General features: G+C 38.6%; 1 protein-coding gene across 1 annotated transcript in view; it reads right to left on the bottom strand.

The window, feature by feature from the left end:
- Nucleotides 1–25,635, bottom strand: part of CDYL (chromodomain Y like) — a 184,397-nt gene that overhangs the window by 82,054 nt on the left and 76,708 nt on the right. The window contains exon 2 of the mRNA XM_034762254.1: nucleotides 15,405–16,071. Within this exon, the coding sequence (XP_034618145.1) occupies nucleotides 15,405–16,071 (667 nt within the window). The remainder of the gene's footprint in view (nucleotides 1–15,404; nucleotides 16,072–25,635) is intronic.

The following is a 25,635-nucleotide window of genomic DNA, read 5'->3' as shown; positions in this document are numbered from 1 at the left end:
ATCCTTCATATTTCTTTAATTATGGGGCTGCTTTGCACCCAATTCAGTCTTCTACACCAGATGTCATCAGCCCCATGCCACTTTGAACATACACCCTACGTCATCCTCAGAAGCAAGGGCTGGCATGGAAGCAGATTTATGGCAACTCTGTAAAAAGAATCCTCCTATAGAGGGAAGATCTTCTCAGGGCAGATGTGTCCAATTTAGAACCACATTGCAGTTGTGGGTTAATGCTAAGCAATCAAAGCATAGTACAGAATTGAGACCTCTGACTGTCTAAAGTCTGCCAGATCTTTGAAATACCTAAAGCCTGTGTATCCTGCCAACTCTGAGTTTGTAGGTTCTGTAGAGACTGATTAAGAGCTTTTAATATACTATTATAGGCTTCAATGGCAGACAAATTTCACAAAACCCTGCAGTCTGAAATCTAACTTTATTTGGAGGGGGAGGGAGGGGAGGAGAAGAGGAGAAGGAATTGGAAATTTGAATAAATATATACAGTGTTGGAATTTAAAGGCAGGTTTCTAAACTCCAAGGAATTAACTCTGAAACTAAACACTTTAGGCTTTGCAAACTAGGTCTATGTATGGACCTTTTATCAGGCTCTTAGGAAAGAGAGTCGAAGACAAGCAAGTATCAGTGAAAGATGACCCAACAAAAAAGCACTGGAAGATTTTTAAAAAGCAAAAACCACCACTTACTTTCTTTTTTCCTTTTGTTATATGTGTCATAACATGAAAATGCCTGTGAACAGATTCCCTTCAAATTTGGGGGTGGGGGAGAACCCCCAAATCCCACACATCATCCTTTCGAAAAAGAACATACTAAATTTCAAATGCAAAGGATCTTTTTTTGAGGAATACAGAGGTGGGCCAAAATCAGGCTAATACTGAGAAGCTGATTACCACCTTATCTATGGTAAGATTAGTGTATTTCCATAATTAATATTTGAATAGTTATTCAACATTTAGAAAAATTTATTCTGATGGGCACATGTGGTGGGTTTTCCTTCCAAGATTAATGATCCTGAACTGCCTGAAGCACTTCTTTAGAGTAAAGCAACCATCAATAGAAAGACTAGAAGCCTTTTTTTCTTAAATTAACGTAAGGAAGAGAGTTTAATGTAATGAAGGTGAAAGTAATGGGATTTTAAACAATATTGTTTTTTGTTGTTGTTTTTCTTAAAACTACAAGTACAGGAGATTGCATAGTGTTCTTTGTTTGGGATTTCTATGTTTGCTTGTTTGTTTTTCTTTTGCCAAATAACAGGTTAAAATTCAAACTAGTAGTCCGGTGCTTTGAAGAACAGTGTATTACAAGAAAATTGACTTAAAGAATTATCCCATTTCATTGTGTCTGTATATGTAAACGAGGGCTGTTAATTAATCACAGTTAACTCAAGTGATTAACACAAAACAAATTAACTAGATTAAAAAATAGTCGTGACTAATCACAGTTTTAATCACACTATTAAACAATAATAGAATACCAATTAAAATTTATCATCAATATTTTTGGATGTTTTTCTATATTTTCAAATATATTGATTTCAATTACAACACAGAATACAAAGTGTACAGTGCTCACTTTATTTTTGATTACAAATATTTGCACTGTAAAAAAGAACAAAAGAAATAGTATTTTTCAATTCACCTCATACAAGTTCTGTAGTGCAATCTCTATCTTGAAAGTGCAACTTACAAATGTAGATTTTTTGTTACATAACTGCACTAAAAACAAAACAATGTAAAACTTTAAAGCCTACAAATCCACTCAGTCCTACTGCTTGTTCAGCCAATTGCTAAAGTAAACAAGTTTCTTTACATTCATGGGAGATAATGCTGCTCATTTCTGTTTTACAAGGTCACCTGAAAGAGAACAGGCATTCACATGGCATTTTTATAGCCGATGTTGCAAGGTATTTATGTGGCAGATGTGCTAAACATTCATATGCCCCTTCATGCTTCAACCACCATTCCGGAGGACACGCTTCCATGCAGAATTTAAATTGGTATTCTATTATTGTTTAACAGTGCAATTAAAATTATGATTAATTGTGACTTTTTTTAATCTTGCAATTTTTAAAAATCATTTGACAACGCATTTATAAAGATGCACCATCAATCTGAAAATCCTATTTGTTTGAAAATAATGTATCTAGTATAGCATCAAGTTATAGTTATGATTAACACAACTGAAAGTTGGGGAAAAGGATATATTTTCCCATTTCTTTACTTTGTAGATTTGACAGCACTTAGTGTATAGTCAGTTTCATTGTGTCCAGTATAATCAGGAAGTTTCTCCCTTGATGAAAGGACCTTTGTAAACAAACGGTAGAGTAGAAAACCCCCTTTTAAATATTTATTTAAAAAACATTCTTGGACGTACTGTTTAACTGGTTATCAGAAACTGGATTTTTTTTTTAAATCAATTAAAAAAATCAGGTGGTCTATGTCCCATTAAAGTTGGTTCTCCCCAAATCTTTGCTATTGACTTCAATAAGTCTAGGATTTCTCCCCTGGATTGTGTCCACACATTCCTCTTTCATGAAAATAAACTTCAGAATAATCTTTCTGAATCTATTTTTATTTACAATATGTATATAGTTCCTATTAATTTGTTGATCAAATTTGGATAAAAAACAGGGAAAGTAGCTGAAAAACCTGCACCCCTCCACCCACCCACATACTTCCAGGGTGCCAGCAAAACAAAACCTTCAGCAAGCCAGCCTTCTCCTCTTCAGACACTGTTTCCAACTATTGTGCATCTCTGTCTTAACCGCTCTAATTAAATGCATGTTAAGGGTATAGCTCCAAGTTACCATACCCTTGACAAAGGCTCTTCTAAAAGGCTCTTAGACCCTTGGTGAGGTGTTAAATAACATTACATCCTGGATTAGAAACTGGTTAAACAACAGAAAACAAACAGTTCATTTTCACTGTTTAATTAATTCTACACTGTTAATTTTCAGCATGACAACGGCTGACTGTCCGTGTTGTTTAATACATTTATTAATTAACTGAATAGCGAATGTGAACAAGGTGGTTGCAACATTTCAGGACCACATTTTATTCTGGTTAAGAACAGAAAAAGCTGAAAAACTTCAGAGTGACCTAACAAAGACAGGTGAACGGACAAGCTGGATGGCAGATTTAAAATGCTGCAATGCACTGCACACTGGAAGGAATAATTTGAACTATTCAAACACATCGCTGGGTTCTAAATGAACTGCAACCACTCAGGAAGAAGACCTGGGCATCATTGTGGACTTTTGCTCATTCAGCTCTAGATGAATTAGTTAAGTGCTATCACACAGACAACGGAGAATACACAGGAGCATATACTATTATATTTTTGACAAAAATGGTGAAAGTAAAAACCAAACCAAACCAAGATGACTTTACTCAATAGATTTTAATTCAATTCATAGCAGATGAAATGTGTGTCTAAACTACTTTATCATTAAATAGTTATATTGAGGCCAACCAGGTCAGAGCCCCGCTGTACTGTACAGAGAAAATGACAGTCCCAGCCCCCCCAAAAATTATAATCCAAAAAGAGACCATACTACTATAAAAATATTACATCTTTGAATTGAAGATTTTATCACACGCTTGAATGAATAAATTCATTAGCCAAATATACACAATAAACACTTTAGACTGAGTAGTGATTTTCATCCAAGTATCTCAAAATGATTTACATATCATTCAGACTCACAACACACAAAACAGGTGGGGAAGAAGTTTAATCTTATTATAATTGGGTAAATGGAGGTACAGTTAAATTAAATGACATGTCTTAGATTATATGACAAACTGGTGGCAGAGCAGGGAACAGAAATGAGGAACTATTCAACATTTAATATGAAAACACTAGTAGTGCTGACAGATTCTCCTCCAAATGGAGGCAAGATATGAAAAGCATGAAGAAAATACTGTATTTGTGAACAGTTCTTAGTGAAAATGTATGTATCTACTGTACATCTGTATGTACCTGCTTACTGTATACAGTTTATGTGGATATGAAATAAGTGGACAATTTGACAATAAATCATATTGTCCGCTTATTTTATATCCACAAACAATATTTTTATTGTTTTATTGAAAGGATATCCCTAAAAACACATCTAGGGTCTGTTCCAAAGCCAATGGAGTCTTTCCATTGACTTCAAAGGTCTTTTGATCAGGACCCCAGTGCACAGTAGATATAGTCATGAATCATAAAAGTGAAGGAATGTTCAGATCTGGGATTTTGCTTTGGACCCATCAGTTAAGTATATTAATATTAAAAAAAATAAAGGATTTGGATCAATTTGTATTTTTGAAGTAAGTATGTTGCTTCAATTTTACATGATCATTTCTAAGAAAGAGAAAGGTGAACAATGACTCCCTTATCTAATATACTATACCATCTATAATTGCCTATTTTGCCTGAATTACTTACATAAAATGTCACCACAATATCTATTTCTAGTCCAAATTTACCAAATTTTCAAACATATTGCATCTAATATTTAAATTTGAAAACCAAAATATAGGCTTTTTTTAGCAAGTCATTTAAAGCATTTAAGGTAGTGGAGGTTTTCTATTACTTGTGTTACTACAAATAGAATCACACTGAAATAATAACTCAAAATGTCAAATTTAATGATTGTAAGATGTCTGGAGCTGTTACCTAAATATCAAACTTAAAAAATCCAGCACATTTTGCACACATTGAGAGAAATAAGGATTCCATTTTCCTAGGCATTGTGCCACTAAGGCACTAATGTCTGTAGTAACAGGTGCAAATAAAATTGTACCAGCTAAGCATTTTCAAAGAAGGGTGTAATCAGGTTGAAAATAACTTTGGAAAATATGGCAAAACAAAATAGCTGAAGGCAATTGCATAGTCTTGTATGGACATTTAAAGGGCTGTTTCGTCTGAGAGGATCTTGAAATTATAGTCTGGAACATATTGGAAAATCGTTCTAATGTGTTGCCAATCTGTAGCACATCACCACCTATCTGAAAAATCTCTATCTCCTTGCAAGAGTAGATAAGGTTGGTCATCTGATCTGCATAAGAAGCCTCTGAATATTAGTGGGCCTAGGTAACACTGAAAACTACTTCCCTGACTTTACTTTCTATTATTATTGTTTCTTATGACACATCTATTGATTTGGCAGAGACTGATGAATTGTGTATAGGGAAAAAGAAGTAATTCCTTATAAAGAGCAAAGAATACACTTATTTGCTGATGTAGCCAAGGTTCCTCAAGCTTGGAGAAAGGTTACTTTTCTTCATGGTAATTTTATGTCTGTGCACTTTATCATGGCTGTCTTATTTCCTACTAAACTGAGACACTGTAAAGACAAGAGATTTTTATATATATAATTTTTAACTCAAAAGTCTCTTTATATCTCCCAGATGCTGCCCTATTTGATTCTGTGATAGTCACATTGTGAGCTGTTGTCTGCAGCTGTTTTTTCTGCCTAGTGTAAAATAACTGACTTATGTTCTAGATAGGTTTATAGGTTTGATTTTTGGATGATGATTTTTTTTGCTTTGCAATTAAATAAAAAAATAATTTCAAACTACTAGGGTCAGTGGAATGGTGGCAAAACAGTAGTTTTTGCATTAGACCGAATATTACATGGGATATTTCAGAGTTGCTAAGCCAATATTTTCTGCTGCCTAGTATTTTCCTAGTAATACATTTTTCATTACATGTTGTGTTTTAGTGTGAATAATACCCAAATTAATATGCAGTATTTTGACTCCCAAGTTTCTTCACAATACAGCTGTGTCTGAATGTTATTAAAGCTAACCTATTTATCCTGTCCTCATATTGTTTCCCGCCACATCCGTGCACCTATGATTGTCTGAGTATTGCACTGTGCCAGGTCACTGGAAGAACATTCATGCTCAAGCAGCAGGCATCACAGGAGATGATTCATATTTTGAAGCTCTCTACCACAGTCACAGGTACTGGAGCCAGTCCCACTTGATCATCGTGTCTCTGGATGAGCCAACTCCAGTGAGGACTCAATTAAGGCAGTGTCACGTAGGCCAGGACTGATCTGCACCAGGTGGTAGGTGCTTAACTGGTGGAAGCCAGTCCCTGTCAGCCTTAAAGGTTGTGAATCCTGCTAAACACCTCGTACTACCACTTTCCCACTTCTTATTAATGTTAATTAATTAACATTAATAATCACAACAAAACCCCCATAAGCCTTGTCTGTTTCACTCAGTGTGGAAATAGGACAGTGAGACACTTCAGGGACAAGTGATATTGAATTCACCACAGACTTAACATTATTTGAGTCATACACTGTTTTAAAAATGCTCAGCCTTCTTTATGGGGAAGACAATCACTTGCAATAACAGAGGTGCATAGTGTTAAAATGATGCTTTTATATTCTGTACACACTTATTTATGGAAGGGTGAGAAGCAGCGAACTCCATGTATAATTCCTGCATGCTTTAGGCTCAGCACATCCAGCTGTGTGTAGCAGACAACCAGTTGGAATATGCACTGATAACCAACCTGCTCTATTGTATGCCATGACTGACACTTGAGCTATGCCCTTGAATGTTTTGGTTTGGTACTGTTTAAGATGATTCTGGATCCCACTTTTCTAACTGTACGGAAGGGTGTCTTGCAGTAGAAGTGTAGGCTGGCTGCCTGTCTGTATCAGTAATTGAGGTGAGTCACCTTCAAGGCCTGGGGTTGGTAGAATTTTCTTTATCTTAGTGTTAAATGAGTGGAAAAGAATTAAGGCTAAAATTGCTTTCTGTACTGAAAACGGCAACCTACATAATGTATGTTTACACTGCAACTGGGAGCGAGCGGGGCTCAAGCTAGTTCTCTAAGAGCAACAGTGACCTTGTGCTTTGGGCTGGAGCTTGGGCTATCAAGCCGAGGGGGGTCTGGTGGTCTTGAGAGCCTGAGCTGCAAAATCCACATTGCTATGTTTAGTGTGTTAGCTCAAGCCCCACTAGCACAAGTCTGTCTACCTGGGCTGGGAGACTCACTCCTAGCTGCAATATAGCCACATACATATACTCTAAATTATACTTTTGACAACAGGTCCTCACAGGTGCTACTTCTTTTTGCAGACCCAAATTATTTCAGCATTCATTAAAACCTTATTTCATAGTGAATATGGTTGCCATTTGGAAATACTCCAAATGTTAATATGGGCCATAAGAAACAAAGAAATTGACAGGAATTGTGCAATCACGTGTGTGGACAAATGCCAATTACACAACAGGCAAGTTGGATGCCTCTAGGGAACAGCAGAGAGCAGACCAAGGCAGCATGTCTGAAGGCTGCAAGGAAACAGAAGTCTAGTGGGAGTTGAATAAATATGTTTTATCATTTAGTACCGTTTTCCTCTCTACTCTGTGAGGGAATCATGAAGGCACACAGCCAAACATTACACCTGCCTCCTTTCCCCAATAGACAATGAAGAAGCAGTTTGTCCATGAGACCCTCTGGCAGATTCTCCCTCTCATAGACTAACAGGCCAACATCCCAGACATTTCTGTCTGATATGGGTATCACAGATTTAAGGAGTTTTAGGAGGCTTTTCAGACTGTTTGTACTCTCCTTAATAGCCTCTTTTCATTACATAGAATCAGTGAACATGTTCATATTATAAACAAAACTCACTGGGATGCCATGGGATGAACACAATTTCTATTGTTTATCACTTTCGTTAGCGACAGCTGGGACATTTGCCCAGATATCTCAGCCTTTCTCTGACTTCTGGAACATCAGTGTTGATGACTTTGATTGCTCTGAGCCCTCTCTTCCCTTTCTATCATTGATAGAAAAGATTAAAAATAGAAAGGAGCATAAACTCTGGCAAATGAAGTGTAAAAGTATAATTAGGAAGGCCAAAAAAGAATTTGAAGAACAGTTAACCAAAGACTCAAAAAGTAATAGCGAAAAAAAAAAAAAAAGTAAGTACATCAGAAGCAGGAAGCCTGGTAAACAACCAGTGGGGCCACTGGACGATCGAGATGCTAAAGGAGCACTCAAGGACAATAAGGCCATTGCAGAGAAGCTAACTGAATTCTTTGCATTGATCTTCACAGCTGAGGATGTGAGGGAAATTTCCAAACCTGAGCCATTCTTTTTAGGTGACAAATCTGAGGAACTGTCCCAGATTGAGGTGTCATTAGAGGAGGTTTTGGAACAAACTGATAAACTAAACAGTAATAAGTCACCAGGACCAGATGGTATTCACCCAAGAGTTCTGAAGGAACTCAAATGTGAAATTGCAGAACTACTAATGGTAGTTTGTAACGTATCATTTAAATCAGCTTCTATACCAAATGACTGGAGGATAGCTAATGTGATACCAATTTTTTAAAAGGGCTTCAGAGGTGATCCTGGCAATTACAGGCTGGTAAACCTGACTTCAGTACCAGGCAAACTGGTTGAAACTATAGTAAAGAACAAAATTGTCAGATACATAGATGAACATAATTTGTTGGGAAAGAGTCAACATGCTTTTTGTAAAGAGAAATCATGCCTCACCAATCTACTAGAATTGTTTGAGGGAGGTCAACAAGCATGTGGACAAGGGGGATCCAGTGGTTATAGTGTACTTAAGATTTTCAGAAAGCCTTTGACAAAGTCCCTCACCAAAGGCTCTTAAGCAAAGTAAGCTTTCATGGAGTAAGAGGGAAGGTCTTCTCATGGATTGGTAACTGGTTAAAAGATAGGAAACAAAGGATAGAAATAAATGGTCAGTTCTTGGACTGGATAGAGGTAAATAGTGGTGTCCCCCAGGGGTCTGTACTGGGACCAGTTCTATTCAACATATTCATAACGGATCTGGAAAAAGGGGTAAACAATGAGGTGGCAAAATTTGGAGGTGATATAAAACTACTCAAGATAGTTAAGTCTTAAGCAGACTGCGAAGAGCTACAAAAGGATCTCAGAAAACTGGGTGACTAGGCAACAAAATGACAGATGAAATTCAATGTTGATAAATGCAAAGTAATGCACATAGTAAAACATAATCCCAACTATACATATAAAATGATGGGTCTAAATTAGCAGTTACCACTCAAGAAAGATTTTGGAGTCATTGTGGATAGTTCTCTGAAAACATCCACTCAATGTGCAGCGGCATTCAAAAAAAGCAAACAGAATGCTGGGAATCATTAAGAAAGGGATAGATAATCAGACAGAAAATATCATATTGCCTCTATATAAATCCATGGTATGCCCGCATCTGGAATACTGGGGCGACCACATCTGCACACCCCATCTCAAAAAAGATGTATTAGAATTGCAAAAGGCTCAGAAAAGGACAAAAAAAATGATTAGGGGTATGGAACGGCTTCCATATGAGGAGCGATTAATAAAAGTGGGACTTTTCAGCTTGAAAAAGAGACGACTAAGGAGAGATATGAAAGAGGTCTATAAAATCATGACTGGTGTGGAGGAAGTAAATAAGAAAGTGTTATTTACTCCTACTCAGAACACAAGAACTAGGGGTCACCAAATGAAATTAATAGGCAGCAGGTTTAAAACAAACAAAAGGAAGTATTTTTTTCACACAACGCACAGTCAACCTGTGGAACTCATTGCCAGAGGATGTTGTGAAGGCCAAGACTATAACAGGGTTCAAAAAAGAACTAGATAAGTTCATGGAGTGTAGGTCCAGTAATGATTATTAGCCAGGATGGTCAGCAATGGTGTCTCTAGCCTCTGTTTGCCAGAAGCTGGGAATGGGCAACAAGGAATGGATCATTTGATGATTACCTGTCTGTTGATTTCCTCTGGGACACGTGTCATTGGCCACTGTCAGAAGACAGGATACTAGGCTAGATGGACTTTGGTCTGACCCAGTATGGCCGTTCTTATGTTGATTCTCTCCCATGATTCACTCTCCTTCACCCTTTTGCCCCTTTCCCATAACAAAGTCCTCCTTGCCAATCCCCAGCCCTAGGAAACCCCCAACATCTCCTCCTCTGCTCCTGCTCTGTCTTTGCAGAGCATCTCTGGCAGAAATCCCGTGACCAGCCTGATTTTCTCCACTATAAATTCATTCTTTCCGCCTTCAGTTCTGCCATTTTCCTGGCTAAACAACTCTATTTCTCCTACTTGACTGGATCCCACCTCCTCAATGCAATTGGAGGAGAGGGATTCCAGACAGCAATTGTAGACAGCATGTTCAATGAACTTAGAGATGAAAGGGAGATGGGAAAGTAGGTGGAGATGGAAACGGGGTCAAGTGTGGGTTGCCTTTAAAAAAAAAAAAAAAAAAAAGATGGAAGAGACTAAAGCATGTTTATATTCTGAGGGGGAGGGGGAAAAAAAAAAGAGTTCCTTTCTTTCTATACCATCCTACAACCTCTACAATTTGACTTTTGCTCCTTCCACTCCACTGAAATTGCTCTCACCAAATTCTTTAATGACCTCTTCCTAGCTGAAACTCAGAAGGAATACCCATCCTCCTTTTCCTTGACCCCACTGGCTGTCTTTGACAGACTTGATCATGTTTTTCTTCTTAAATCTTGTCTTCTGTTGGCTTCTGCTACTCTCTCCTCTCCTGGTTCTCCTCCTACCTCGCTAATTGCGCCTTCAGTGTGTCCTTCAGAGATTCCTCCTCATCCTCCCTGATAGCTTTCTGTGGAGGTTCCACAGGGTTCTGTCCCTCGTCCGCCGGTCTTCTGACTTTACACTTAACCTCTGGGTTCTCTCATCCACAAACACAAATTCAGCTTCCACCTCTATGCTGACCTCTCTACTCCAGACCTATTCCGTCTGACCAAAATAAAATCTTGGCCTGTTCCTCTAACATCTGCTTGTGGATGTCTACCCATTAGCTAGAGTACAACATGGCTAAAACGGAGCTCTTAATCTTCACCCCTACCTCCTTTCTTGATCACTGTGGACACCACCACCATCCTGCCTGTCAGTCAGGCCATTAACCTAAGCATCATCTTTAACTCAAACCTCTCATTAGGTCCTCACATCCAGACTATGTCTAAATCCTGCAGATTCTTTCTGCATAACCGCTGAAAGGCACAGCCTTTCCAACCCATCCACAGAGCTAAAACCTTATCCAGGCTCTCACCATCTCACTTATCAATTACAGCAACTTTCTTTTCTCTGGACTTGTGTGATGCTGTATGATTGAAACATGACCAGTTATATCATTAATATTGCCACTGTTAGTCAACTGCAACAAATCTTGTACAATGTATATCATGTAAGGTGTCAATGGAAAAGTTATGATTTACTGAATATGATTATCCTCTTGGTAATGCATGTATCATTTTTGTATCTGAAGTTATGAATATTGACTGTGTACCAGTATTTCAAATGTATTTGCTCCTGGGGTAACCCCCACCAGGTAATTTCCATACTGTCTAGCCAGCACACTGTGAATGGACCATTAACTAACACAATGGGCCATAGAAAAAGCAGTGAGTCTTCTTTTGGACACCTTAGCCAGAATATGGGTGAGTAACAGCTGATCCTATGACTCATCAAAGCATTCAAGGGCATGTCACTTGCTCATGTGACCCTGGGCTCCATCTTGTGCTTGTAATTTTCCACATACCATGACTGAGAGCAGTCCCTCCACATGGGAGAAGGTATAAAAAACCCTGGAAGCATCTCCATTTTGCCTCTTTCCAGCTCTGATCTCTGGATTATGGACTTACACTAAAAGAAGTATTCCAACCAATGGACCGAGGACTTTTAAATCTTTTCGAAGTTACCAGAGATTTTACAAGCCAGCAGTTTAATCCATCACTGCTTCAAACCTGATACAAGAACTATGCAATGGTTGAATGTATTTGATTCATTTTACCATTTTAACTCTCTCCTCCTCCTCCTTTTTGCTTATAAATGAACTTTTAGATATTAGATACTAAAGGATTGGTAACAGCGTGATTATTGGGTCAGATCTGAGTTTTATATTGACTTGGCTATCTGGCTGACCTTGTGAGATTAGAAGAACCTGTTTGATTAAATTGGTTTTCAATAACCACACATCATTAAGTCTAGTGTCTAGATGGTAAAACAAAGGCTGGGATACTTAAAGAGATTGCATTTCTGACTTCTAGTTAACCAGTGTCGTGAGACAGAAGTTTACTTTTGTTACTGGCTTGGTATATCTTATGGAAGAACCATCACCAGTTTGGGGTGGGTCTGCCCCATTTCTCAGCAGTTTGTCCTAAATCTGGTATTCTCAGCTGTGACTCACTGAGGCACGGTGACAACTTGACAAATGCAAGCTTGTCCCACTCATATCTATTTAGAATGCTGCTGCAAAGATCATTTTGCTAGCTTGACATTTTGATCATATCACCCCGTTTGCATTTCTCCACCAACTCTCTTCTTTATTGCACATCAAACAGGAGCTATTTGTCTTCACTTTCAAGGCCCTTTACAGACTTTCCCCACCATACCCATAATCTCTCACTTGCTACAGAGATGTTGACTCCTGCCTTGGATCGGCCCACGTTGCCAGCCTCCATTGGGCACTTATTAAATTTTCAAACAAGCATTATTGTGCTTCCTCGCATGCCATCCCTCATGCTTGGGAGGAATTGCCCATAAACACCCACAAAGGTACCTCATTATCCTCCTTCACATCCCTTTCTTCTTTGTCCATGATTTCTACAAAAAACTTGGTAATAGCTATGTTCTGAGACCACTGCCTATCATGCTGACCAATATTGTCTCATTCTTTCCTCACACTCCCCCATCTGTCTGTATCCATCTGTTGTCTCTTGCCATATTCTTAGACTGTAAGCTCTCTGGTGCAGGGACCATCTTTTGTTCTGTGTTTCTACAGCATCTAGCACAATGGGGCCCTGGTCCATGACTAGTGATCCTAGCTGCTACAGTAATGCAAATAATAAAATTATTAATAATAATGATGATTAGGCCCTGGGTTTCCTCTGCACATGCATTGTTTCAAGGTGTGTGCTCTCAATGTACATTAGATAAGTAGAGCTGGGTGGGTAAATGGTTTTCCCATCCCAAAAGGTCAAAAGATTTTCATGAACTGACAATCTGAAAATTATTTTGGTACAAGTCAATCGAAACCTTTTGTGTCCATAATTTGGAAGTATTTAATTTTTACTTCAGCGTAGTGATTTAATGTTTTACTATTATTAGCTTAAATTTTAAAACTAAAAGTAGTTATGAACTGAAAAAATTGAATGTTTTGTTTTAAAAAATGTCAAAACGTCCCACTCTGACAAATCAAACTTTTTTCCAAAAACTTTTTGAAACCAGATATTTGTTAAAAATCGACCATCTCCCACAGTTTCAGTTTCAACGATCTGGCATTTTCCAACAAAAAACGCTTTGTGGAAAAATTCCCAACCAGCTCGAATAATAAGTTTGTTTTGAAAATATCACATGGTTTAGTCCTCCTGACTACATTCCCTTCTCCCCCCTCCTTTTTGTCCTACTGTATCTGCACCTGTGAAGAAGAGCCAGAACATTCACACAGTGCCACAATCCTAAGTGTTAACAGGTGGGCTTTTGAAGACATTCCTGAGATGATGTTTGGTTGACATGACAGTATATTGACTACCTGGCCAGTGTATCTACATCTTCTGAAATGCATGACAGCAGTTGAGAGAAACAGTGACACCTTAGCAAATATACAGGTATAAGCACCTGACACAATACCACTTATCCTCTACATGACTGAAACATCCTTCATTTCTATTCATGTGAGACTCCATGCAATTCTCCTCTCTCCACTTTCACTGGAGGCACTGTACTGTTCCCTATATTGCCAACGCTACTAATGCAGAAGGACTGGATTTTGGAAATGGTTTTGTCATTTGTGGCCAGTGATTTGCCTGACAAGGTTCCTTGTTTCCTCTGTTTCTTTCTCTGGATGCTAGGAGGCAACTACACTGAAGAGAGAGTACATTTGTCAGTTCACAGTGGGCATCCATACAACACTTTCTCACCATATCAGTTATCACAAAACCATTGCATGTGCACACACCTCTAGTTCATCTACATCAGCGACTTATTGACAGTAAGTTTCATACATTGCAGTCTCTTATGTTTATCTCCAGCTTCTGTTTGTGTCCTTTGAGGTTCACATTCCACATTCAGCCCATGCACAGCAAGAGATAGTCCTGTCACCAAAGCGTGCATTAAAATGATGCCCTAGTTCATCTGAAGCACAGTGGATTAATTTGTGACCTGACACCACAGCTCCTAGAATGAGTTCCTCACTGCCCACTGCGTTCCAAACTCTCCTATTATGCCTGGGTTTTCAGAAACTCTGAATAGGAGCAACAATGTGTATGAGTTACAGGCGGAAGTGAAGTCCTCAGAACAATCTCTTTTGTGCCCATTTGTTGTGCCTGTAGCTGCTATGTTTGCGAGGCCCAATTCTTAGTTTCCAAAACATTTTTGTCATCCCTTCAACCTCAATAGCACACCTGCAGATTTTGGCCTCTGCATCACATTTGCAGATGCAATTTTACACTTTAGAAAATGTAGCCCTAAAAGTGCATTCACAAGAATATTTACAATTGTACAGAACAGTCTAAATATGTTTACAGTTATTCTTCCCCTTTAAAGAATAAAGACTTGGGAAACCAAAGGGATGAACATGAAGTTTTTAAACAGGTTTCAATTATTAAAAAGCAGTTTGTCCTTTTATGGTGTTACAAGTTTTGTAAAACCACTTGAATAAATTCATAGTAGGTCATTGAGATATTAGTAAATTTGGTCTTTAATCTAAATGAACTTTCAATGTAAAGTGAATTATATACAGCCAAATACTGCTAAATATAATCAAAATGCAAGACAGAATTCAGTTCAGAAAGTGCATATATCTGCCCAATTGGCTCAAATTTGCACAGAAACCAACCATAATAAGAACATTATTATTTAAACCATATAATTCTGATGGCTTTAATCCAAGCAACAGTTAGGCAAAAAGATATGTAAACCAAAAGAGAGAAAACCACTGTAAAGAACTCCTACTAAAAATTACGTGACTATTTCCATCATTTATATTCCTAGCATTCATGACAAATTTGAGTCTCACCTATTTAGAGAAATTTAAAGCAATGATGTAATCTTTGGGAATGGTACACTGATGTCAAGTCAAACACAGATGTATCTTATATTGATTTTTAAAACACAAATGCCAGTGGAATTCAGTGAAGAAAGCAAAAGCTGGCAAACCTCTCAAAGGCTTCTACAGTCACAGTTATTTTAAAATAAAGCAATTGCGAAATTCTCCAGATTTGGTTTAGTACAGCAGTTATTCTCTCAATCAATCAATATACTGCTCAAACAGGTCAGCTGAACAAGTAATTGTTTGCATATGACAAATAACAAAAAAGAGTCCAGCCAAAAGGCTAATCTACATAAAAGTGTCAAACGTATACACTTACCTTTTCCATTTATTGTTAATGCTGATGCAATTGTGGCTGTTACTGGCACTGGTAGTTGTGGCACTAATGGATGTATTCTTGGCCGGCTCCCCATCCTAGCACGCTCTGCACCAGGTCCTAATAAAGCTCCCACCGGTTTTTCTGCTGCCACTTCTGGTGCGACAGAGTCTTCTTGATCCTGTTCTATGTGGTCCAATTTATCAGGGCTTTCATTTTGAAAGTCATCAACTGCTGTCCTGCTTTTAATAGGACTTTTGGGAACAAGGATTTTAATACCTGATTTTGCAAGGTCCATATTTTTCCTGCCAGAAAGAGATGGTGAATTGTTTTTCCGGAACTTCTGCGTGGCAGTAAACAATTGATTATTTTTTGACTCCTGGTCTTTGCCAATCACTAAAGATTTAGGTGACGTCTTTGAAAAAGAGCTATTGGTAGATCTAGAAATTTGTTTTCTGGCATTATTTGGAGAGGTCCTGTTTGTCCTGGTTAATGTGCTTTCTTTTTGCTTTTCATTGTGACGCCTATTAAATTCATGTATATATTCCTCACAATTTACAAGGTGCTGTTCAGGTTCCCAGGTGTCATCTTCACTCTCATATCCTTTCCATCGCACCAAATATTCTATTTTTCCCTTCTTGTTTTTCCTCTTGTCGACAATTCTCTCTACCTGTTGAAAGGCAAATTAAAAGTTAAACATGGATTTAGATGTAAAGAGGAAAAAATATGAGAGAGCAATTGCACATGGTATTAGATGCACATGGAACACTTTTACAGGAATATAGATTAAAGTATTTTTATGATTCTACCGTGAGATTGTATTCTTCCACTGCTGACTGGCAACGCAGTTTAATGTACCTCAGCTCGTTACTTCGATCTGATAAAAGCTGTCTGGAATATCAAAAATGTTCTGATTCAGAAAATATTTTGTATGTACATGAATCTGAATCTAGCATATCTCAGTTACCACTTTGAGTGAAATCTTGGCCTCACTGGAATCAAGAGATGTTTCGCCACTAACTTTGATGGGGCCAGAGTCCTTTTAACTTCAAGGAAAAAATGTCTTAATATGTTTAGACAGAATGTTTAGATAGCAAACTGTTTATTTTGCAAAACATATTGGTTTAATATTGTTTGATCATCTATTTATTTAGCATGAGTCAGGTGTGAAGTTATTGGTCCTAATGATATATTCTTTGGTGATCAAGGACACTGTATAGCTCAGGAATCAAGGGAGGATATGTGCCATTACATGAGGAAGGCTTTTCTTCTGGCAAAGACAAATAACTGAGGATCAGGAGAACTGGTCCTGATCCTGGCTCTGCCAGACTTGTGTGTGTCCCTGAGCAAATCACTGTGCCTCCAAATGGGAATGGATAGTATTATATCGTACTTTTATAGGCAATGCAAGAACAGCCACAGGATTATCAGTTTCTTCTGTTCCACTTCCCCCACAGGAAGTGGTTGCTCACAGGTTGCTCACCCCTTCCATCCTCTCCTATTTTTGTTATGATGCTCCTGCTGCTCCCCTTTCTTCCATGTTCTCCTTGTTTTTGTTTATATGTTTTGTTTTTTAAAAGGGACTCTTACTTTACTGCTTTGACACATCATGAGCAAGGGGCTCCCATATATGACCATACTGAATGCAGGTATCTAGGATTATCTCTGAAGGATACTTCTACACATCTAATTCACAAGTGTGTGGTTAAGCTAAATTAATGTCTATGGAGTGATTAGAAGAATGGAGGGCAATATACAAGTGCAAACATTATTGTTGAATCATATTGCTACTGACAACAAATTGTGTTAAATGTACCTCTTAGTTTTGAATTTATGTATTTAAAATGGCATGTTTGTGTATTGTATTGAACTTCAAATGTTTGTTTCATTTAGACTACATAATTATTTTAACTTCAGCTACAGTAAAATCTATGTGACCTGCTGTAACAGACGTTTGTGATAGACCGCAGGTACTCTACCATAAATATCCAACCACCGGGATGTTACAAAGGCCAAACGTATAACTGGGTTCAAAAAAGAATTAGGTAAGTTCATAGAGGATAGGTCCACCAATGGCTACTAGCCAAGACGGTCAGAGACGCAACTCCATGCTCTGGCTGTCCCTAAACTTCTGACTGACAAAAGCTAAAACTGGACAACAGGGGATGGATCACTCAATTTCCCTGTTCTGGACTGGATTTGCTCTGGTCTAGATGGACCATTGGTCTGACCCAGCATTCTTACTTATTTGCATTCGACTAAAGCTAATAGAAACTTTTTACCAGAATTCCCTTAATAAACATTACTTTACTGTTCAAATATATGGTACTACTATTTCAATACACTGAAACAAAATTTGTGAAAAATAAATTGTCAAAACATGTAACTGGTGACATTTTCTAATGGCTAAACAAAGAAAACTTGAAAGATTTATAATTTATTTTAGAGCTGATTATATTACTCTTTTATATATTCATGGGACTGATGGAGAATGAGCTAGACATCAGAATATGAAATCAAGGCATTCGCTTTTCCGTAAAACAATATATGGAAACCAGCCTGAACAAAATTGTTGTCTCAGAGTGAATTAATAGAAAGTTTACCATATGGATGTAAGGAAGAACAAGCTATCAAGAACTATTGTTAAGACACAGACTGCCTAGAAGTGCTTGTCCGTGTAAACCAAAAATGTTAAATTAAAAGCAAGATGAAAGAACACAAAAACACCAGAATCTTGGTCTTGTATTGTCAGAGAGTAGTGATGATGACTCTGTCTTCCTATCTCCATCTTTCTCTTGTGCTTCTAAAACAAAGACAAAAAAAGCACTAACCTCAGAGAAGATGAGCTACAAATAGCGGTAAGGAAATTTATATTCTCTAACTCATATCTTCATAATGCACACACCTAATAGGCGCTATATCTTTCAAGGATGACCCATTACTAAGTACACGCTCTTTTAAAGTAGTAGGCAATTACACCTGCATACAAAGAGACACCTCAAAGACATAACAGATAAACTGCTGAACAATAAATACAAATTTTTTTTCCTATCCAGATGATTTGTAGAACAGACGCAGCAAAGGCATGAAAAGAACTCTGAACAAAATGTTATGGTTGCTCTTTCAAAAGTTTACAACTGAACATTGACTTAATACAGCTTTGAAATTGTACTATGCAGAAGAAAATGCTGCTTTTAACCATCTCAATTCAAATGAAAACAAGCACAGAAACAGTTTTCTTACCTTGTCAAAAAAAATTTTTTTTAAACTTTCTCTTTATTTTTGAGTAGTTTACGTGTAACACAGCACTGTACTGTATTTGCTTTTTAAAAATGTATTTTTAATCTCTGCTGCTGCCTGGTTGTGTAAGTCTGGTTCCAAATGAGGTGTGTGATTGACCGGTCAGTCATAACACTGGTGTTCATAACTCTGATGGTCTATTGTATTTATATTATGATAATGCCTATAAATCTCAATCAAAGATTAGGGCACCATAAAGACAAGCAATAGAAAACAGTATCTACCTCAGAGAGCCTAATATCTCGATGCCAGACAAGCCATAGCAGGTGGACAAGAAAGACAGGCAGACAGACAGGATATGGGTGTATTGGGAAGAAGAGTTCAGACCTTGTGGCCCTTGCAGGCTGAGCTCACCACCTTTCTGCAACCTCTGTCCCCCTCACAATGTCGATGTGTGGTAGGACTCAGAATGAGGTGAGTCCTGGATGTAGAGTGAGAAGTGCCTACCTTGAATTATGGGTTATATAGTTGAAGCCTTATAACTCCGACATGGAAACCACTTAAATGCCTAGTGTATGATGGAAAGTATGGGTGATGGACGGATAGTACCCTTGCCCTGTGTTTAAGTTAATAAAAGTTGCAGCCTACTGCTTAAAATGCGTCCATGTGTCTGTCCTCATTTCACCAGTGTGTCCGGATCAACAGAGTTGGGCAGAAAGGCAGAAGTCACAGTTCCCTACTTGCCTAACAAATGCTAGATCAGGGGTAGGCAACCTATGGCACGCGTGCCAAAGGCGACACGCAAGCTGATTTTCAGTGGCATTCACACTGCTTGGGTCCTAGCCACTAGTCTGAAGGTCTCTGCGTTTTAATTTAATTTTAAATGAAGCTTCTTAAACATTTTAAAAACCTGTCTTGAATGTTGGTCTCTGTCTGAGGGGTTGGAGCAGGGGTTACAACCGCATCTGCTCCAACCCCTCAGACAGAGACCAACACCTACAAGATCTTCACCAAGCATTCTCAAAACTACGATACCCACACAAGGAAATAAAGAGACAAATCAACAGAGCCAGACATGTACCCAGAAACCTCCTGCTACAAGACAGGCCCAAAAAAGAAACCAACAGAACTCCCCTGGCCATCACCTACAGTACTCAGCTTAAACCTCTCCAACGAATCATCAGTGATCTACAACCCATTCTGGACAATGATCCCTCACTTTCACAGACCTTGGGAGGCAGGCCAGTGCTCGCCCACAGACAACCCGCCAACCTTAAGCATATTCTCACCAGCAACCATGCACCGCACCATAACAACTCTAACTCAGGAACCAACCCATGCAACAAACCTCGATGCCAACTCTGCCCACATATCTACACCAGCAATACCATCACAGGACCTAACCAGATCAGCTACAACATCACCGGCTCATTCACCTGCACAGCCACCAATGTTATATATGCCATCATGTGCCAGCAATGCCCCTCTGCTATGTACATTGGCCAAACTGGACAGTCACTACGTAAGAGGATAAATGGACACAAGTCAGATATCAGGAATGGCAATATACAAAAACCTGTAGGAGAACACTTCAACCTCCCTGGCCACACAATAGCAGATGTAAAGGTAACCATCTTACAGCAAAAAAACTTCAGGACCAGATTCCAAAGAGAAACTGCTGAGCTCCAGTTCATTTGCAAATTTGACACCATCAGATCCAGGATTAAACAAAGACTGTGAATGGCTATCCAACTACAGAAGCAGTTTCTCCTCCCTTGGTGTTCACACCTCAACTGCTAGCAGAGCACCTCACCCTCCCTGATTGAACTAACCTCGTTATCTCCATACTGATTTATACCTGCCTCTAGAAATTTCCATTACTTGCATCTGAAGAAGTGAGGTTCTTACCCACGAAAGCTTATGCTCCCAATACTTCTGTTAGTCTTAAAGGTGCCACAGGACCCTCTGTTGCTTTTTGAGGAGAGTTGGCAGTTTTTCAAAGGGACACTATTAAGGGCCCAAAAGCAAGCTATTCCGCTGGTCAGGAAAGATAGAAAATGTGGCAAAAGACCACCTTGGCTTAACCACGAGATCTTACATGATCTAAAAAATAAAAAGGAGTCATATAAAAAATGGAAACTAGGACAGATTACAAAGGATGAATGTAGGCAAACAACACAGGAATGCAGGGGCAAGATTAGAAAGGCAAAGGCACAAAATGAGCTCAAACTAGCTACAGGAATAAAGGGAAACAAGAAGACTTTTTATCAATACATTAGAAGCAAGAGGAAGACCAAGGACAGGGTAGGCCCACTGCTCAGTGAAGAGGGAGAAACAGGAAACTTGGAAATGGCAGAGATGCTTAATGACTTCTTTGTTTCGGTCTTCACCGAGAAGTCTGAAGGAATGCCTAACATAGTGAATGCTAATGGGAAGGGGGTAGGTTTAGCAGATAAAATAAAAAAAGAACAAGTTAAACATCACTTAGAAAAGTTAGATGCCTGCAAGTCACCAGAGCCTGATGAAATGCATCCTAGAATACTCAAGGAGCTAATAGAAGAGGTATCTGAGCCTCTAGCTACTATCTTTGGAAAATCATGGGAGACAGGAGAGATTCCAGAAGCCTGGAAAAGGGCAAATATAGTGCCCATCTATAAAAAGGGAAATAAAAACAACCCAGGAAACTACAGACCAGTTAGTTTAACTTCTGTGCCAGGGAAGATAATGGAGCAAGTAATTAAGGAAATCATCTTCAAACAAAAAGATGATAGGGAATAGCCAGCATGGATTTGTAAAGAACAAATCATGTCAAACCAATCTGATAGCTTTCTTTGATAGGATAACAAGTCTTGTAGATAAGGGAGAAGTGGTGGATGTGGTATACCTAGACTTTAGTAAGGCATTTGATACGGTCTCGCATGATATTCTTATGGATAAACTAGACAAATACAATTTAGATGGGGCTACTATAAGGTGGGTGCATAACTGGCTGGATAACCATACTCAGAGAGTTGTTATTAATAGTTCCCAATCCTGCTGGAAAGGCATAACAAGTGGGGTTCCGCAGGGGTCTGTTTTGGGACCGGCTCTGTTCAATATCTTCATTAACGACTTAGATATTGGCATAGAAAGTATGCTTATTAAGTTTACAGATGATACCAAACTGGGAGGGATTGCAACTGCTTTGGAGGACAGGGTCATAATTCAAAATGATCTGGACAAATTGGAGAAATGGTCTGAGGTAAACAGGATGAAGTTTAACAAAGACAAATGCAAAGTGTTCCACTTAGGAAGGAAAAATCAGTTTCACACATACAGGATGGGAAAAGACTGTCTAGGAAGGAGTACGCCAGAGAGGGATCTAGGGGTTATAGTGGACCACAAGCTAAATATGAGTCAACAGTTTGATGCTGTTGCAAAAAAAAGCAAACATGATTCTGGGATGTATTAACAGGTGTGGTGTGAGCAAGACACAAGAAGTCATTCTTCCGCTCTACTCTGCGCTGGTTAGGCCTCAACTGGAGTATTGTGTCCAGTTCTGGACACCGCATTTCAAGAAAGATGTGGAGAAATTGGAGAGGGTCCAGAAAAGAGCAACAAGAATGATTAAAGGTCTTGAGAACATGATCTATGAAGGAAGGCTGAAAGAATTGGGTTTGTTTAGTTTGGAAAAGAGAAAACTGAGAGGGACATGATAGCAGTTTTCAGGTATCTAAAAGGGTGTCATAAGGAGGAGGGAGAAAATGTGTTCACCTTAGCCTCTAAGGATAGAACAAGAAGCAATGGGCTTAAACTGCAGCAAGGGAGGTTTAGGTTGGACATTAGGAAAAAGTTCCTAACTGTCAGGGTGGTTAAACACTGGAATAAATTGCCTAGGGAGGTTGTGGAATCTCCATCTCTGGAGATATTTAAGAGTAGGTTAGATAAATGTCTATCAGGGATAGTCTAGACAGTATTTGGTCCTGCCATGAGGGCAGGGGACTGGACTGGATGACCTCTCGAGGTCCCTTCCAGTCCTAGAATCTATGAATAGCTATTATTTAGATTGCTGTAGTGCCCAAAATGTGGTACCAAAGATTGGCTTCCAAACACCAAGTAGAAGATCCAGTCTTTGCGCTGAAGAGAATATATATATTCTAAAAAGACAAAGATAGACTAAAGGTGGGGGCAGGAAAGGTATGTATCAAACAAGCAACATGATATGGGTGGCAACAGGCACACTTCCTAGTTTTATTTATTTTTACACATATTAAATTATCCTTCCCCACCACTCACAATTCAGTTTCAGTTTGAGGTATTAATGTACACTGTCATATAAAGAGAGGCATGTTCTAATAGCCAGAGCACAGGAACACCTGAGTTCTAATCCTAGCTCTGACAGCACACATCTGTGGCATTAGGCAGGCCACTTAACCTCTGTGTCTCAGTTTTCCCATCTGTAAACTGGTCATAATATGTAGTAGGCAGATTTGCGCGATAGGAGGTCCCAATTTTTACCTCAAAGGTATTCAGTAAAAGACATTTTTAGCCCTAGAAACCAACCTTGCTTGGGTGCTTCAGCCTACACCATGAAAAAAGTAATTATGTTCCCCCCAATTGCAACTGCCAGTCACTAGACTTAGTATTGCTGGCTAAAGAAAGAAATTCCGAATTCTAGTGAATGCTTCCCCACACCGCAGACAAAAAAGGCTGCACACACAGTGGCACACTGCTACATCCAACTTGGGTGTTGAGCTTCTGGCTCCAACACACTCAGTCAACTTGGGAAGCAGAATCTCGTTACCAGCTGAATCCAGGTCTCCTGCTTGACACTATTTAGCACAGCTTTTTGGGATGATCCTTAAATTCCTGTTTATGGCATAAATTAGTTGCGTAAGAAGATCACTGGGCAAAGGTACATAAACACAAGTCATTAAAGGCCAAAACAAATTTACAAAACAAAACAAACAATTGACAATTTACTTATTACAAATAATCTTGAAGAAATGCAAAATGCTACAACCTCAGAGTTATTTGTAGCAGCTCAAGTTGTTAGATAAATGAAATTTAATCACTGAGTCTTGTAAACTGCCAGGTCATTTTGGATCACTACCAGCAACTTTTTGGCACTTTAGATCAACTTTCAGTCACTGAATCAGAACTACAATCAGACTTCTTAAAAGTTAAGCAGCAGGTTGTTCTAATATTTGAAATTTAAATATTAATGCACCTTTTTAAAAGAGATTGCTTGCACAAGAAATATAAGCACAAGGATTCTAGGCCACATTTTATAGGATAGTATTTCAGGATGGACTGCAAAATATTTTGTAAATGGTTCTGGACCCTTTTTTCCTAGTTTTTATGATGAAAGTTCCCTCCTGACACACACACACTTCTCTCATCCCCACCCCTGCAAGGATTTTTTTTAAAAACCTTATAATAATCAAGAACGTCAAGTCTTCTTTCCCTTGAAGTGGTGGTTCTCAGCTTTCAAGGATGCTTATTGTGAGCTCTTGCTTGGTAACAGAAGGATGGAGTTGAACCTTTAACAAACACAACATCTCTAAAGCATTCACATTAGTCATTTTAACTACATAGATGTTAACAATAAACAAAAAGCAAAGACTCTGAAACAGTCTTATTAAAAAAAAATAACTTCCCTTCCTAAATTGCTTAGCTTTCCACCTTTTGATTTTCATCTAGTCTCCATAGCATTTACTTTACGTAGCACTTTCCCAGGAAATTGTATTGCGTTTAAATTGTTCCAACATAATTGTCAAGAGCCGAATCAGCTGACATAATGCTGACCATATCTGACTGGTCAGTCTACACAAGTCAGCATTGGGTCAGCTAGTTGCAGTTAAACCTTGGTGAAGGTGCTGGTGTTTGGACAAGATGTAAAAACCTGATTGACAGATGAACTGCTCAGGGAATTGTTAATTGAATTAGCCTTTAAGTCACCAAGACCAAAGTAAGAGAGACAAAGTAATATTTGGCTGAAGTATATAACTGGACAAATTATTCACTATGAATGTCATATGAGTTTAATTCTTTTTTCTGTTTCTGAATTATCCACAAACATGCCACGATTTTAGCAAATATATTCATTATTCACAATTGTTCAATAAATAGTTTGTGAGAAGAAATTTTAGCCTACAGTTTGTCTGCACATTGATCACTATGCAAATATTTGTCACCAAAGTGCACATAAAAAAAGCTTTTGGGTGTGTTCATGCTAGCACTTTTGCTGCAAATGCTTACTAATATTTATTCAATGTGCTCAATCATACTGGCTCTAACTATGCAAGAAAATACAAACGTTCTTTCAGAATAGAAATCTAAGAGGTATGTATAATAGAATCAAGAAAGCAACCAGTCCTTCAACTGAGAAGACTGTCCCACTCAAATCTCTAAATGGAGACATCACAATTGACAGAAACAAACAGATGCAATGCTGGGTGGAATTGTCATGAATGCTATTAATGTGAAACCACTGTTTCTGAAGCAGTACTAAAACATGATCCCGAAGTTCCAGATTGTGATATAGAGGCTCATGGGTGCCAAGACAGAAAGGGTTCACTGTTCTTTACAAGCAACTCCTGTCAGACCTGACAAACTCACTACATTTAATACAGCAATTTTATGGTATTTATCCATGAAGGTAGCACGCCAGGTCCCTACCGCATGCTTGTAAGTAATCAATACACAATTATTGTGAGGTGTGTGTATGGGTAATATTTAAGGAATTGTGACCAGGAGGTCAATGAATGATCTTTCAGTCTCCAACGCAGTGGCAATAGTTTGTGTACACAGATTAAAGTATACTGAATATGGAGGACCATGTGAAGGTTGCCACCATCACTCCTTGCAAGCATCCTTCCCCCAACCATCCAGTGAGAGAGGACTATGTTGTGTGAGTACAAGAAAGTGATCGCTAACCAGGAGCTTGTGCTCCATGACAACCTCATTCACTCGCTTCACACTTGCCTTAAGTCCTGCCAACCATTCTGGACAG

This window comes from Trachemys scripta, chromosome 2, assembly GCF_013100865.1.
Source record: "Trachemys scripta elegans isolate TJP31775 chromosome 2, CAS_Tse_1.0, whole genome shotgun sequence".
Taxonomy (NCBI): Eukaryota; Metazoa; Chordata; order Testudines; family Emydidae; genus Trachemys; species Trachemys scripta.
The sequence above is the reverse complement of the archived record's forward strand: the minus strand, read 5'-3'. Positions and strand labels throughout refer to the sequence as shown.